Source organism: Molothrus ater, chromosome 4 (assembly GCF_012460135.2).
Source record: "Molothrus ater isolate BHLD 08-10-18 breed brown headed cowbird chromosome 4, BPBGC_Mater_1.1, whole genome shotgun sequence".
Classification (NCBI taxonomy): Eukaryota; Metazoa; Chordata; class Aves; order Passeriformes; family Icteridae; genus Molothrus; species Molothrus ater.
The window spans coordinates 47,108,470-47,125,917 of record NC_050481.2 but is presented as its reverse complement, the minus strand read 5'-3'; the positions used below and the strand labels follow the sequence as shown (position 1 = coordinate 47,125,917).

The 17,448-nt window shown below is 39.6% G+C and overlaps 1 protein-coding gene across 5 annotated transcripts in view; it reads left to right on the top strand.

Moving 5' to 3' along the window:
* GABRB1 (gamma-aminobutyric acid type A receptor subunit beta1) overlaps positions 1-15,321 on the top strand; it is a 102,513-nt gene extending 87,192 nt beyond the window's left edge. For 2 of the 5 annotated variants that reach the window (XM_036382112.2, XM_036382113.2), the window contains 4 exons: positions 7,505-7,642; positions 7,750-7,902; positions 9,223-9,473; positions 14,222-15,321. In XM_036382112.2, coding sequence (XP_036238005.1) covers positions 7,505-7,642; positions 7,750-7,902; positions 9,223-9,473; positions 14,222-14,554 — 875 coding nt within the window. In that variant the 3' untranslated portion in view covers positions 14,555-15,321. Of the gene's footprint in view, positions 1-7,504; positions 7,643-7,749; positions 7,903-9,222; positions 9,474-10,712; positions 10,975-11,439; positions 11,607-11,715; positions 12,034-14,221 lie in introns of those variants that run through there. The other 3 variants (XR_004980109.2, XR_004980108.2, XR_004980107.2) reach the window with 3 other exon arrangements.
* Positions 15,322-17,448: the final 2,127 nt, after the last annotated feature.

Sequence of the window (17,448 nt, the reverse complement as noted above, 5' to 3'; positions counted from 1 at the left end):
TCTCAACATGCCACAGTCTTTCATCCTGAGTCTAGCACTCCCAGACTGTGCTGCTGGGACTAGAGTAGAAACAATGTGTGGTCTCCATTTTGCTGCTCCTGGAAATGGATATTTACTTCCTCCTCCTCAAACCAGAGGGGAATAAAGGTTAGAAGAAAAAAAAACAAAGAGGAGAAATAAAAGCAAGCAAGCCTCTGCAGAAGAGGTGAGGATCTTTGGCTCACCTTTCTGCCTGCTGAGATACAGCTGGTAACCAGTAGTGTCCCCATTCAAAAGAAGAATAAGAAAGGGAGAAGCAGAAAGATCAAAGCAGATTCCAGAAAAAGGCATCTCAGAATGAAAGGAAGAGAAGATGGCTGGGATCTCTGACACTTGCTACTGGAAAGAAACAAATCTTCTTTCCAGCTCCAAGCTCTCAAGGACAGTCTGGTACCACCAGCAAGTGAAATGGCATGCAAGGCAAGGAGACTCTTTGGGTTAACTTTCTCATGCATAGCTCCTGCACTAATCACTGTTGACAAGTCTTTAGACAAGAACATGACAGTGTGACTTCAGAACTTTGGTGGTTTCAACCCCACAAGAGAAGAGGATCCAGGCAAACGAGTGAGAAAGATGGAAGCAATTAAACAAAATGTTCCTCAGCATATGTAACTATCAAAGTAACTAAAGTGCCATCTTAAAACTTCATGCTGCAGAGCCATTCAAACTAACTTATAAGATGAGAAACTTGCTAAAAGTCTGTAGAAACTGATGCATGATGTGTGTGTCAGAGCTGACCTGTCCTTGTACATATTCCATGTACGATTACACAAGTGTCTGGGCTGCACAAGAGGACACCAGTCATGAACACATACTGCTTGCCTGCTTTCTGAAAAAATGTTTGAAAACAATATGTTGCTGGTGGAAATTTTTTAGACAACAGGTCATCAAAATTATTCAAGTCCAAATCTGAATCACTGGCACTACTCACTAAGCATTTGCATATAAGGAACTTCAGAGTTTTCTATGACATCTTAGCCTCTAAGCTACTATGGGCAAGCTGCTTCTTACTACACAAAATGTGTGGGCCTGAACAAGACTTTTTAATCACAGTTTCATTTACAGGAATTACACAGAGATGTGTAGAGTCAGAGGCTCTTAACATCAGGCTAAAAGTCATCACTCCAGTGATGAAAGTATTGTAAAGGTGAAAGAAATGAGATGGGTAAATCAGGCTGCACTGGAACATGTCAGACCCCTAACTGTTGTACAGACTTAGATGTAGGGTCTGTCTTAACCATTATCTTGTGTCTGAGAGTGGCCAGCAGAACATATCAATGAAGACAGAACAGAGCCTAGGATAGTGCTCTATCTACACGTGCTGATATTCCTCAGTAAGCATCTCTAGTAAGTGTTCTGCCCTTTGCTACATCCAGTCAGATATAGTATCATACTTTACAACCTGGATAGATTTTTATTCTGTGATTCCATGGCAGCTTTTGAACAAGCAGAAACTAAGGACACTCATGAGAATGAGTGATTTCTGCAGTTTATCTGTATGCTGAATTTCCCTTTATTTCTTTCAAACTAGCCTCTAGACATGATTTGTTGTTTTCTTGGTCTGAAGGTCTGATGGTGTGTAAATAATCGTGTGCTCTTCAAGCTCACCATGCTAACTTAGGATCTTACAGACTTTTTATCAGCCACCTTGCCTCCAGGCTAAAGAATCTTGACTCAGACTCAGGTCCTTTCTTCACTGGAATCAAGTGTGTCCTTCATTCTAGTCAATTTAGGATTGCTATTTTGGGCAAAGAAAGGAAACTCCATGAAATAGCACAACGTGAATTGGAATGTATATGGAAATGCAATCAAGGAATTTTGCATTTGCTTCCCTTTCTTAATAGTTCTTTAGTTTGGGTTTTTGGTTAGGGTTCATAGCTAATGAGAATTAAATTCTTACTAGGGAACAGGAAACAAAAATACCAGTATGCCTTACAGGAGGTGCTCTCTAACATGAAAGCCATGCTAGCTAAAGCATACCAATGTGTTTCTGATTGTTCATTACACTATATTTATTTTAGCCTTTAAGTTCCTTTGCCATCACTGGCATAGTCCAGAAGAAGGGGCCAAATTAGCTGGAAGGCATTTTCAATACAAGTTTGAGTACTTACCCAGAATCCTTCATTTCCCTGTTGAGGCACAGTGATACAGACAAGTCTTGCTGTGTTAGCCATTAAAGAGATATTAAGCAAAACCAAATAATGTCTCTCCCACAGGACTTTCAGGTTTGTGTCAAGTCTCACTGGCAAAAAATGATAACAAGTAAAACTGAACCAATATTAAAGGTACTTGCAAATTAAGGCAAGGTTATAATTCACTCTTTGAACTAGATTAGGATCTTGCAAGAGTGACTTTATGCTGTAATAATGTTTATTTTCCTCTTCTAATGGATAGGAAGTTATGTCTCCAACTGGGAGGGAACAGATTGCCACATACATAAAATTTATTTTTATTTGAGAAACCTTCTTAAATAACTGACAATGTTTAGTACTCCAGCAAGTAAAAGTAACCAAGTTTTCATTTGAGCCAGTGTTGCTAAGGCTAACTCTTATCCCCAGGAAAAACAAAAAATATTTTCAGTGAAAAAAAAAAAGAACCTTATACATGCAAATATGCACTCAAACACAAGTGGCAGGAAACCTTTTCTATCACCTTAATGTTAACTAGTTACACTGATTTCCAAAACACATCTTCAGATGCGTGGTGCCCCATTCACAAGTCAGATTTAAGATAAAATAGTACAATGTACTTACCACCGTATGGACTGCCTTGTGGTGTGTGGAAGGAATGAGTTATCTTCCTGTTTGAATACAATCATAGGAATAATAACAAAAAAAAAAAAATATATATATAAGACATTTAGCAACAAAGACCGAGTTGTTAATGAAAGACACAATCCAGGAGGAATGGAAGAGGGTTGGGGTACAATCTCAACCTCAGCCTAAGGGCCCTGTCCAGGGCCAACAGATTTGTGCACACGGAATTGCTGTAGCCTTTTGAAAGCCCTGTTTAGATCCGAAGGAAGAGATCTGGCTGCTGGGTGTTTCAGAGCTACCTGCTCCCCTGCCCCGGAGAATCAGAAGGGAAAAGGGATTCTGTTTGGACATCTCTGTTGAATTGCTAATGATAGTGGAACCATGATTTGTATTTGTGAATGTAGCACACATCCTCACTTATCCCAGAGATATTTGAGAAGTGCTGCAGTGTAAAACAGAACAGCCTGGTGACATCCCATACACTGTTGAACTTGGCTAAATCACAATGTCAGCAACATTTCTAAAGTATTTTTTTCTGTGAACAGGGAGATTTATACATAACCTATTTCTTGCCATGTGTGTATAGTTACTTTTTAAATCTGTGGTACTTCTGACCAAGCATTCTCACTTAAACTCTCAGATGCTGAGTTAAAAAAAAAATTTAAAAAAAAAGTTGGTGATTAAGTGCTGTATTTTAAGATCAATTTTAATTAATTTAATTAATTTTAATTTAAGGTATTTTAATTTCTAGACAAGATTTTCTAGGAAGCAGAAGTTTTATATCTCGAGCTGGGCAATTAAATGTGCTTTTTAGTGGTTTTAAAGATGGAAAATAATCTAGCAAACAAAAAAAAGGCTTAAGAAGGACAAATATTTTTCATGGACCATTATTAATTATACACAAATAATTAATTTTTAGAGGTCGCTCATTATTTAGGCCAACAAAACCACACGGAAAACTACTTGATTAAGCGAGCTAGACTGCTAGGGATGCCAGCACAGCAATGAGGCCACGCTCGCTGCAGAAGCTGGGAGCAAACCAGCTCCCTAAATGATCGGTTCGGGGTTCGGCTCCCCGCGCATCCCCCGCGCAATCCCCGCGCGGTCCGAGGCGGAGCGCGGGCGCCCCCGCGCGGTCGCGGGGCGCTCTGCCGGCGCTCTCCCCCGTTCGGCCCGTGGCAGCTCCTGTCTGCATCGCTGAAACGCTGCGGGCCCGCGGTGTCTCTGACTTGTATGAAATTCGTGTTCGGACATCACGGTCCAGCTGCGAGTGCTGCTCTCTCTGTCACAAAAGCAGAGCTATGCATTTAAATTGGTGTTATGTATACGTAGGCAGAGGGACAAGGATTACATGGCAAAAGAGCTGCCGAGGGAGTACCTGGGCAGTACTGATAAGTTCGGTGAACAAACCAGCATTAACACTGGCCACTGCAAGGGCAAGACTCACTTTTCCTATCACTGAAATAGCTTTTCTTCCTTTGTAAACGCTACGGCATTTGCTGCTCGAAATAAGGGGTTTCCATTGCCTGCTAGCCAGCAGTCACTACTGCTCCACACTTGGAGGTTCCTTCATTTGCACCACTACAGCTCCTCGCTTAAAGCCGCTGTCCACTTGAAAAAGGAGAAGGAGCAATCTGTCTCCTGCTCACTGTTCAGAGCTGAGATCAATTCCTGTCTTTAACCTGCAGCCAACTGTCACCCTCCTAAGTTTTCTAGAAAAAAGCCATGCCGAGCACCTGTGAAATTCCTGCACCTCTGAGCCACTGTCAGCCATGAAAAGCAATGCCCCTTACACACCTAGAACAATGTGCAAAACACATAAGGAAAGGGCATCGCACAGCAACAATCCTATCAGGGAATGGACTGCCCAGGGAGAATTTACACCTTGTTAGTGTCTAGCAGAGATTTTACAATGACTGCCAGGGAAATAATGAATGTACTGAGGTTCACTGTACCTAAAACCACAGGAAGATGTTTTTGCTCAACTACTTTTCTAAAAATGTGAATGCTCCTGGGTGAAAAACATCACTATCCCGTTCTCATAATATCCATCAACTTTAGGGAAGCTTTAATTCAAGAAAAAAATTCGATATATTCAGAAAAAGTAGCTTACATTCGAGCCACTTTTTGTTGTATTTGGAAGTTTGGAGAGATTAAAAACGTGGCCTATCAGCAGTGACAGCTTGTCTTACATGCAAGGCTCTTCCTTTTGGTTAGTTGACTTAATAACCTACTAGTTCTACTTTTCACTTAGTAGCCAAAGTCATAGAGAGCAAAACTAGGGGAAAGCACATTGTCTCCATTACAAAACTCACATGATTTCCTTTTGCAAATATCCAACATGACCACTCATTGTATCAATAACATGGTGCAATCTTTTTGCAGGAGGTTGCACCTGTTTTCTTTTTGAAATCTGCTTTCTGATATCCCAGGTGTTTCTTTGGCACCTTTGTGGGTGTTAACAACTAAATCAGTAATAATTCACCTTCAGGGAAGGGAATTTCAGCCCCAATAAGGTGCCAAACTATTATTTCTTTTCTCAAAACATCAGAGAAACTGCAGAGAGGCTGGCTGTGGCTGCCTTAAGAAGCTGCAAGTGAAGTCAGGAGCTCCTGAGGACTGGAGGCTGTTCCTCTCACTGCCCTGGGTCCCAGCCTGCGCTGCCCAAGGAAACGGCACAATCTGAGCTAAATGAAGGGCAGGATGTGAAAAGGGCAACAGATGATGACAGCACAGAACAGAAGAATCATTTCCATCATTTTCTTCCAAAGCCTGAGGCAGAGTTCAGGATTCTCACATCTAAACCTTCACCTGTGACTTTGCAGCAAGTAGCTGCTCAACATCTAGGTAGTGATGCCCCTTTTTGTTTTTTATTCTGTCCCCTAAAGACAAAGGATGGGTATTACCTCATGTAGAGGATATCTGTGTGGTACAAAGTCTACACATAATCAATGCCCCTTCAGTGTGAGATGACAGTTCCAATGCCATCTGTTTTGCACCACCTTTTCTGAGAAGAGAAATCCTTCAAGAGAAGGTTTTCATAAAACAGATTTGCAAGAAAATGAAGTTAACACTTCCCTGCCAATCTCAGTCTTGATCTTTTAAACAGTCTAAGCAGTCTTCATTCACTTTGCCATTCTGTATCACACCCAACATGTAGCTCATGTCAGCCCTGGGGTTTGTGTGCACAGCCTTTAAAGCAGCTACTGAAGTCTCAGTACCAAGCAGCTACCTCGACCTTTTGCAGCGAGAAGGAATGAAAACCAGCCATGCATAGCTCTGTGTCACAGCCCTGGGATGGGTCATTTGAAACAAAAATAAAATAGCATAAGTAATGGGAAACCCAGTTTTAAGCTTGCAGCAGCAATCCATATTACATAAGTTAGTGTGGTTTTCAGAGCAATTCTGATAGTTAGAACACCATGGCACTGACAGTTCAGAAATAAAATTTGTGAACGTCTAACATTGTTCAGCCCATCATTGTGTGTTTGCATCAAAAGATAGCTGTTCAATAGCTGCAGACTTTCCAAGCAATCTCTGGAGCTTCTCTGACTGTCACCAGGAAACCATGGATCTGTTCTGCATGTGGTCAGTCTTCCAGGGATGAGGCTATTACCAGGCACCATCACAGGAAAAGACATCTCAAGACTAATTTCCTTAGCTTGATATTGCATATGATACTTGTGCATATGAAAGGATAGGTTCTCCTAACTCTGTGGAGGCTTCAAGGCTACAGTTGGTTCAACTGGCAAAAGTACTATCAAGTTTTCTAAAGGTTTGAGTTCAAACACATGTTTTTATTTGATCTGTGTTATATGATTTAAACCTGATTACATCTAACACCTGAAGGAAAAATTTAAAAATAGATGAGATGTTCTCTCCTCTGGTAGATATCTGGGGAAAGTAAAAAAATGCAATAAAGTGGAACCAGTTTAAATATTAGTTCAAAAATGTTGTCAATTGCGAGATTTTTTTGAAACTCAGTCACTTCTGAGTTCAGTCAAAATATTCCTGAAAATGGTAACAATAATGTTAACATTTCCAGTGATATAATAGCAAATTAATTTTTAATTACATTATAAATAATCAACATCACTGTTAAAAGGAAACAGAAGAAAGGTGCTAGTTTTGGAGTAAAAAAGAAATAGTTCTGTGATAACAGAAGATCAAAGATGGCATGGTCTAATTAAAATATAAAATTCTTCATGAATATCAAAGGGTTACCTACAGCTCTGACAGACATTGTCAGGTGACACTACAGGCACCTTAATTCTTCTAGAATCATCTTTGTCTCCATTGGCTCTCAGCTGTGTATTTTGTCACATCCTGCATAGGAAACCAAATTAAAATCTGGAGACTGAACCTGTTTTTACTGTCAGAGCTCCTCCAAAGAGTTTAAAAGTTTTGCTGATTATGTGTCTGTCCGTTGGCAAACTGAGCAGCTCAAGCCTGACTGAAAAGTAGTAGTATTAGAGCTAGCTAAAAAACAAACTTTAAGGATTAATTCTGTCCTTGTTTTTTGTCTTCTCCTCTTCTACATCTAGAATCTTCCTCAGGGCACAGAGAATGCTTCTGTGTAACAGGAATGTCACAAAACAGAAGGCTGAATTCCTGTTTAACAGCAGCTCCTTCCACTTGAACTGCAACTATTTAAGCAAAGTAATAAACCAAAAAGAAAAGTAAATAATCAAATTATGCCTCTGTTTCAGATGGATACACTACTGATGATATTGAATTTTACTGGAATGGAGGAGAGTCAGCAGTGACAGGAGTCAATAACATCGAGCTCCCACAATTTTCTATTGTGGATTACAAGATGGTATCAAAGAGAGTGGAATTTACAACAGGTAAGCACTGACAAGTTAAAAAAAGTTGTCCCCTCTTCCTCCAACCCAGAAATATCAGTGCCTACCTTTTGTGAGGCATTAGTCATTATATGACTTCTTTCTTCCAGGAGCATATCCTCGACTATCACTTAGCTTCCGGCTTAAAAGAAATATTGGATACTTCATTTTGCAAACCTACATGCCTTCCACACTGATCACAATTCTGTCATGGGTGTCTTTTTGGATCAATTACGATGCCTCTGCAGCCAGAGTTGCTCTAGGTAACTTCTTCTCAAAATGACTGAATGATGTGGGCACTTGCTGCCTTTTAAAACAGTGGCACCAAATCCATTCTGCTGGTTGTAGCATCATTAATTGTGATCTTACACAAGCAGCACAGGCTTGTCAGGAAGGCAGGCAGGTGTGACCTTGCATACATCTGAAGCTCTTGCTCCACACTTTGGCTGGGATTCTGACAGACTTCCTCTTGTCATAATGGTCTTTGGATCAGGCCAAAAGCATCTTGCTTCCAAACTGGAGCATGGAAGTCTAATTCAGGTGTCTAAGGGTATCTACACTGTGCTGCATGAACAGTGTTGATGTTCAAAAGTGTTCTTTCAGGCCAGATCTGTGACTGGTAGGAATACACAAGATCCTACTGACATCAGTGGAGACAGACCAGCTTACACCAAATAAATCTGGTTTACCTATAGTTGGTTCTTTCCCCTACCACCTTCCTTCCTACAATTTTCCATAACAATGAATCTTTCCATAACAATCTTCTGCACTATCTGTGCTTTAAGGCATATATGTTTTTCAGCTCTATTGCCAAAAAAACATTTTGTCCCATCTCCCTGAAAATTAAACTTGTTACACCTCTGCCTAGAGCTATTATCTACATGCACTCATGACCTGTAATTAAAGCAGACTAAAAAGTAATTTCAGCCAGCTGAAAGAAAAAACACATATGAGAAAAAAAATCATTCAGTGGTGGATAACACAATGAGATGGAAATGCTTTACTTGCAAGCACCTAGTTAACAGGAGAAGTTGTTTTGGTACAAGCATATGTATTAATCTTCTCTTCACCAAAGACCATCACTTTATCAAAAGGCTTCCCTTTCTCCTTTCAATCCTCCAATTTAAATCAAATGCTAGATACTTACTGCAGATCCCCACAGCAATGCAAGTCACCTATAGGGTCAAACAGAGCTACTGCTGTAAATGAAGTAAGAAGCATTTTCTCACATAGAAAGAACAGCAATCAACTTTTGCTATCCAGGTCAGCTAACACCACATTCCCTAGCACAGTTATTGCAAAAATTAAGGCAAGGAGTTCCAACATAGCCTGGGCTATTAAAGGTTATTTCATTCATCCTCCACTTCATGAAAAGCCAAGGAAGGTGCTATCAGCAGACTTGTTCCAGTTCCAGCAAGGACTTGTTCCTTTCCAGTTCTGCAAAACACATTCCTTTGGCTGCTAAGAAGCTGATCACATAATTAACCCATCTGCATGAGAAGTGCAATGCTGCCATTATGTCTTTTGTGCTCAAATCTCCTTCCTTGTCTCATTAGTCAATGTCTATTTCTTCCCTTTGCAAGGAATCACGACTGTGCTGACCATGACCACCATCAGCACCCACCTCAGGGAGACCTTGCCAAAGATTCCCTATGTCAAGGCAATAGATATTTACCTGATGGGATGCTTTGTGTTTGTGTTCCTGGCCTTGCTGGAATATGCCTTTGTAAACTACATATTCTTTGGGAAAGGACCTCGACGTCAAAAAAAGACAGCAGGCAGAGCAGGACATGCTACAGGAGAGAAGAGCAGACTGGAAACAAATAGAGTCCAGGTAAAATGTTCAAGCTATCTTGTCAAACATTACTTTTACTGTAAAAATGTTCATTTATATGATGATAGAGATAAATACAGGTGGAACACATGTGCAAAAGCAATGCAAAATTGGAAAAAAAGCATTTAAGATTGCATAGAGAAAAATTGTATTTTAAGGAGTTCACAGCAAAATATGGTCTGTTCCATCTTCAACTGGAAACAGAGTAAGAAAATGCAAATGAATATTTAGGACATGTGTTTCTTTCTTCTTCATATTTCTTGCAGAAGAAGTACAAGGGGTACAAGGAAGTTAAATATTTATCACTTCAGCTGTATCTTTTTTTGCTTTAGAAGGTGGTATAGAAGAAATGTTTAAAGTTCCTCTTTACATACAGAAACTTCACCAAAAATAAAAAGCATAGACAAGCTTGGTTGCTTCAGTGAGCCCTGAATGAAGCCTGTAGGACTGACCTTTGAGGAACACAAGGATGCTGCTGCTAGGTTATAACAGCTTCATAGATGTCAGGATTTTTCCCTCAGTTAAATTCAGGCACACCACAATTACCCCCTCTTTAAAAAACAGGCCAGAAAACTTACAGAAAGTAATACTATGGACATATTTTTAATGAGGATGAGTTTAATTTTGCAAAATGTCAATGAGCACTTGCAAATATCATAAACCTATTTCACTTTTCCCCAGCTTTTCAGAAACAAACCCTTTGAAGCCTCAGGTGTATTTGGCCCAGTCTGATGCAGAGGAAAATACATATCCTAACAAGCCAAAAATTTTCTTCCTTTCTGTGCTTTCCTTACAATATATTACATCCAGGTATTAATGAGATTTTGCCCAGGCTGTCCTATAAACTTCTTTACTGCTGTGGCCTGAGGTGAAAACATTTGAACAAAACTCTATTCATGCCCTCTGTTCAGTTTGAAGAATGAGACCAACACATAAAACTCTAAGAGTAAGACTTCATCTTGATAAAAGGCTACAGTGTCACATACACATCAGGAAGTGCATTTCAGAAACTCTGTGATATCTTATTAATTCTAGAGCTGTGTGTTTGGTGTCCCACCACTACAGCTATGCCTCATTAACAAAGCCATCATATCCTCAGTCTCAGTGAACTCATCAGCCCATTAAAAGTTCTTTGCCTTCTGTCCCACTGTGTAGGAGATACTTTATTACAGTGAGGGCACAAATTCAGTTCAGGCAATCAGCAGTCTCCAAGACCCCACAAAGTACTGTCTTCCACAGAGCACAGCAGATAAGCCACTCCAGCGTGGATTGTCATGCACAGATGCTGTCTATCCATTTCTATGGAAAATAAGGAAGGGGAAAAAACAACATAACCCACAAATTCTGACCAGCTACCTCAACAGCTCCTGAGATAACCCAGCCTAGGTGAGAAGCCACACAGCAACGATTCATGATGAAGAGGAAGTCAAGACTTCTTCAGAGGTCAGCCTTGGCTACATGTGCCCCAGTGCACTGAACTGAGTAAAGGATAAGAGTGCAGGTAAGTTCTTCTCCTACATATTTGGAGAGTTCATTTAACTAACAAAATGCCATAACTCATAACTAAAAGCTTTTGTCTAAATGTTATGCAGCAAAGATTACACTGGGATTGGTACTCAGAATGGGATGGAAAGTTTTTAAAGCACCGCCATTGCATACACCATCATTTTTCTGATAGAAAAAGGAAGTCATACATGTTTTGAACCAGGATTTCTAAATGCTCACACTTCAGACAGCAATCCCATTCTGAGACTGAGTCCTTTGAGTGAACAGACTGCTTTCTGCCTGTACAGTGCAGGTTTGTGATTGTAAATACGTATATAGGCACACATATACATAAACACACACATGTGAATGCATATTGGTGAATTTTGTGTTCCACATACTGAGGTGAGACATTGTGAACATTAGTTTTACTCAGCATAGAAATGCTAATTTCCAACAGTTGTATTTCTGTCTTTGGCAGGAAGAGTGCACATGACCAGAACAGTGGGGTACACAGCAAGGTTCTGTTACCTCCAGTGAAACAGCTCCCAGCCCCTCTCCATCATTTCTTGAGATTTTTCACTGGTATTATGATGCCTGCACCAGAGCAGGGGAAAGTCGTTTTTTGAGCATAAAAGAAGTACAGTTGTAAGTATGGGACATTTTTTCCCTTTTATTCTTGACCCACACCATTTATCCATACAGGCACCTGTAACTATTAGACAATATGTAACAGTGCTTCATCTCTTTGTGCCAGGTGAAGATATTGATCATTCTCATCTGACATACAGCTCCAAAGACCAAAAGAGTTCAAATTCCTCCACCAGATAACACAAGCTTTAGATGCTTGAGCAACACTCAGCAAACAATATGAACAGTATAGAGAAGACCAGATGAAAAATGAAACAGAACTGCTGTTTCATATGTGGCTGTTCCATACTCTAAAGACTGAAGAAGATGGAAATAAAGTCTCTCCACCTTCACAATTTATGCAATTTTTATTTTTAATATACAAAAACTATTAATTTGTAGTAAACAATCTTTCTGTTTCTATGAATAAAGCATAAAGACTGTTTATATCTCCTTGTTCATTTGTCAAACTGAGATGTCACTGACAGGGACAGCCTGAGAGAGACCCCTCATCAGGTCTTCCCAGTTTATGACCCTTAGTGGGTCTTCCTCTTTATTTATGTTACCCACTGCCAGCAACAGCCAGCACCTGGCAAGGACTCACACTAACAGCTTATGGAATATCACTATTTATTAATAAAAAATGGGGACAGGTTAAGGTTCAAGGATTGCCAGTGATAGTATCTGACTGCACAGAAAAAATGTCAGATCTTCAGAGTAAATGAATAGTCCCATAGTTATGGCAGTCCTCTGAAGAGTAGAAGACCCTAGCTTAAATTTTCCTTCTTCTTAAATTTAAAGAACTGACGTAAGAAGTATGAAATACAGCCCATATCTCAAGCAAACATTTGAAACACCATGCTGATTTTTGACAAGCTGACCTTTCTAACCCAGAACATGTGAGCTTTTCCCACCAAAACAGTGGTAGGAACTGGGGTGTTACCACTGAATTCTCATTTCAGCACATTTGTCGTCAATCAATTTCCAAACCAGAATAGTGCATTTTCTACCTGTGATGCCTTATTGCTTCACTTAGAAGGCTTTTTTGCCCCACAGTTCTCTTGTGTGGATTTTGTACAAATACTCCCTTCACTGCTTTTCTTTCAGTTAGTAAGTGCTTAGTCTGGCACAGTGCAAATATGCTGTCAGTAATGATGTAAAGATTTCTTCTTGTGATGGGAAAGAACATCTTCCACATTGCCAGGTGGAACTGAAACTTTCTTTGGTCCCATCTTTCCTTTGCAGCAACTCGCAAAAACTAGGTTTCCCTGTGTGTTTTGTTTGGAATTTCTTCTTGCACATACTTCAAATCTGCTGTAATTATTATATAATTTTCTAGGTCTGCTATGTCTTACTAAAAATGTAAAGCTCAGAGTGTAAACAAAGCACTGCATTTCAATGGTGCCTCACAAGACTAGATATTTTCTATAATTAATACCTTATTCGCTGATATAAAGGCATCCACAGACACGATCGAGTTTGTTATAAATTTGGGATAGGTCCAACACCACAATTTACCAAAAACAACAGTAATATTCAAGCCTCAAGGTGAAGACCTTGAAGTTTCATTTAAGAGGCCAGTGTTATGAAGTATATTTCTCTCATATGAGCCATGGTGAATGTTTAAACATCTGTGAATTTGAAACATCTATTAAGTCTTTGTGGAGAAATCAGAAGTTAACCTGGAAATACCACAAAAACTTTTCAAAAGAGGTTTTACTACAAATATGTAGAAAATGAAAGATTTGTGAAAAGGAGAACATTTCACAGCAATGCAGCAATTCATGGTTAATAGCACTCATACATGAGAAGACAATGATACAAAAATATTTAATATTTATATATATATAATTGTTTGTGCCAGACATGTACATACTGGTTGCAGTTTTCAGTTCTTTGCTCAGGTATTTAAAACAGTGCTTTAATTAATAGCACAAATAAAGGGACAAACATATTTGAAACAGCTGCTTCTGACACTAACACATAAAAATGCAACTGAATGTAAGTTTTCATTTAATAAATAGGATTATTCTATCTGCACATGAACAAGTTAATGTGCTATGGTTTCATCCCTGTAATAGAGTAATTGCCCAAAATCAATTCTCATCACGAGTATTTTATAATAACTGATAAAATATATGTGTATCGTGTATCTACATGCTCTTCATATGATGAACCCATTGTTAAAAAATTTTTAGAAACTAACCTGCAGCACAAAACCAGTCAAAAACTGTTTAAAATGGGCAGAGACAGCAACATTTTCTTTTCATCTTGACTGTGTGAAAGCTTCAGGTGCCAGTCACCAGATTTTGAAGATCAGTATTTCAAAAAGACCATGGTCCAAGTAAAAGATAAAGTTACAAAAGTCTTATTTCACAGAGAATGAGACAATTAACTGAATTACAAGACCAAGGAGTCGAGTCAGGATGGAAGGTGCTTAGATGTTGAATAGCTAATTTCACACCAGTCAGGAAAGTGTATTCAGTGTCTTTTCACCTTTGTGAATGCTGTACCAGACGGGACTGACACCGCAGCCCCAGGAGCACCCTGACACTAGAGCCACAAGGTCCATCTGGGAAACACCTTGGGCTGGCTGAGGAGCTTGTCTAATCCCCATTCCTTCCTTGACACAGGTTGATGCCCATGGAAACATGCTTCTGGAACCTCTTGAGCTACGATATAACATTTGCACCATCTTCCATGAGCCCCGAGCCACCACGCACACGTACGACAGTGCCAACCTGCAGCACAGAAGAGCCACTTCCAGCAGAGACCTCTACAGCAGGAGTGCTCTGGACAGGCACAGGCTCCATAAAAAAGGACACTTACGCAGGAGGGCATCCCAGATCAAAGTCAAAATCCCTGACCTGACTGATGTTAACCTGATAGACAAGTGGTCCAGAGTGGTCTTTCCCATCATGTTTATTCTTTTTAATGTTGTTTACTGGCTGTATTATGTCCACTGAGTTATGCAATCATGTTACCACAGACTAACATAATTAGACTTGTTTCTTTTCCTTCTCAATTTCATTAATTCTGAAGAACTGCAGGTAGCTATAATGTTCCATGTTCAACGTAAGATTCTCCACCATGGAACACTTCTAGATTTAAGCTTTAAAAAAAAAAAACAAAAACAAACAAACAAAAAAACAACCCAACACAAATCCAGGGTTGCAACATTTAGATCAGAACAGTACAGATCAGCTCTTAAGGGGCATCTTGAGAAAAATTGCTCTACCTTGATTTTTACAAAGTTTATGTATCACCCATGACCTTTCTGTGCCAAATTTATTTTTTTTAAGTGGAAATTTGTCCCACTGTATTTCTTATCACATATTGGCAGCTCACAGCAGCATGCTTCCAAACAACACAGTCAAACTACTAGTAGTGCCTATGTCACTGTCTTTCACCATTCAGAGTGTAGAGAAATGTGAAGAAATTACAGTTTAAAGAATTATAACTATTGCACCATGCTTCACTTCAAACTTAATAGCTTTACTGGAAAGTATTTCCATAGTGTGTTTGAGAAGTATCACTCAAGGAGAAGTCAAATAACATTTTCATAGACAGAGATCTTCAAAAGAAAAAAGGGTAGCAGAGAGAAATCCCACTGAGTATCCAAGCAAGTAATCAGCTGATTTGATCTTAATGGAATTCTGTTATTTCCACAATAACAGAAGCAAAGTCATTATTTATGAGAACAGTTGTGCCGTATGTAATTTAGTATTAAAAAGTAGAAAACAAACACATGTTGATTCCTTGAAGCAACTCTATGGGATACCCCAGGCCAAGATTTTTCTTAACACCAAGTTTTCTGTGTTTTCTGGTAATTGCAACATTCTCCCAAAAGTTGGTAGATGTCTGGGAACAGATCTGAGGAAATTTCTGCACACAGTTTCCTTCAGATTTCTTTATTCCACTCAGGAGATGCAGCTGAGCCTTACAGCACACTGGCAATGCAGGTGCACTCCTCCTGAGGAGCTGCCTCTTCAAACCTGGCTGCCCATTGCCTGACACAGCTCCAGCCAAGGAGCCACAGGCAATGTCCATGCAGCTGAGAAGCAACAGATCAGTCATCTTCTACCTATATTAAACAGGCAATAATATATATAAAATAAATTAAATTAAGGAAGTCTTGCAAACTGAGCTTTACAAAACCGCAAAAAATAGCACCAGGAGGGAGACAGCAGTAGGACCATATGTGCTGTCCATTGCAAACACATATCCATTAAATAGTTTTGAATTCTTTGAACTGGCATGAGACTTAACAGAGTAAGTCCATGAGCCATTGAATTTGCTTGCTTCATGCTTATACACAAAAATTAATTCAAAGAAAGGAATGAATTCTGCAGATTTGTAGTATAAAATACAACCATCAATGATTCATGTTTTGCGTTACCAGATTTCCAAAAGACATTCACAGACAGACCTCAGGTAAGTAATTAAGCCCAGCTGATCCAGTGGTGAAGCGATACTGCAACCTCTCCTTACAGCTGCAGTGAACATTTTAGAAGAGCCAACATCTAACATGACTTCAAAAAGTCTTTAGGTTAAAAAAAAAGGATCCTTTGTTTTGGATTACAAGGGCAAAGATCAGCTTTACTGATCTTCAGCATTTCTTTTGCAGGCCCCTAACATATCCATACATATATTTTTCTAGTTTATGGTTCAGCCAGATACTCCTGGCACAGTTAATAGGTACATGGACTAAAATCAGTTACATTGTACAGTTCCAAACAGAAAAAAAAAAAACAAACACAACAACAACAACAACAAAAAACCAAAACAAAAAACAAACAAACAAAAACAAAAAAAAAACCAACCAAAAAAAAATGGAGCAGAGTAAAAGCCATTAACAAAACAAGAGCAGGGCACATGCAAAACTCCTTAAGAACAGCATGTCCCAAAATAGGAGGATGTAGCCTTCTGCCCAGGAGACACTGAACACATACCTATCCAAATCCCAGCCCCACAGGACATTTTGAGCAGCACACACCAAGGCCTGTCTGCATCAAGAGCTGGAAGCCACCACCACCACCACCTGAGTCAGGAAACAGCTGCCAGCTCTTGGTGCAAAGTTTGGCAGCAGGGACTAATAACCCATCGCATACAGAGGCAAGAGCTACTAACTGTATGTACAAGTTCTAGAGAAAAAAGCAGAAGAAATCATTTCTCACTGAGAGCAATAGCTTGGTAGCAAGGAAAAGCCAGTGGTTATTAGTGGCATGGCACGGCAAAATGAGTCCATTTATAGGCTACCCAGATACAATGCCATCTGGAGCTAGAAATTATGGAGAACAAAACAAACATGATATCTTCCTGTCAATAAGTTGGAGTAATTTGGCTGGCTTCATACAATAAAGCTGAATAATGCTGTAATGCTAAGTTCCCTCACAGTTGTACTTCAGTAGTTTCCCTCACCTGAAGAACCAGACTTCAAGATCAGCCCAGGTAAGGTCCTGTTGCTAATTAGATTTTAGCTAAACTCCCATGCAGTTTGTGCAGCTCTCATGCAATTTCTACTGCAAGTCATTTTTGGCTGGGTTTCCTGAGGTGTTGAGTTTCTACTGTCCCTGAGCATGTACATTTGTGTGCCTACCTGGGAGTCTCCCAACAATATTTGAATCTATTGAAATATCAACCAATAATTTTCTTTTCGTTCAAAAGCTGAAAAAACAGTAAGGATGTGAGATACTACATTCCTACGAGTTTCAACAAAGCAGCTAGGTTAGCTAGGACAAACATCACAATAATCACCCCTCTTGTCAGCCTTCACAGACACAAAAACCAGTCTTTTCAGTGAAACAGGAATATTTTTGACATTACATTTCTTTATGCTACCACTGAACAGCACAGAGGT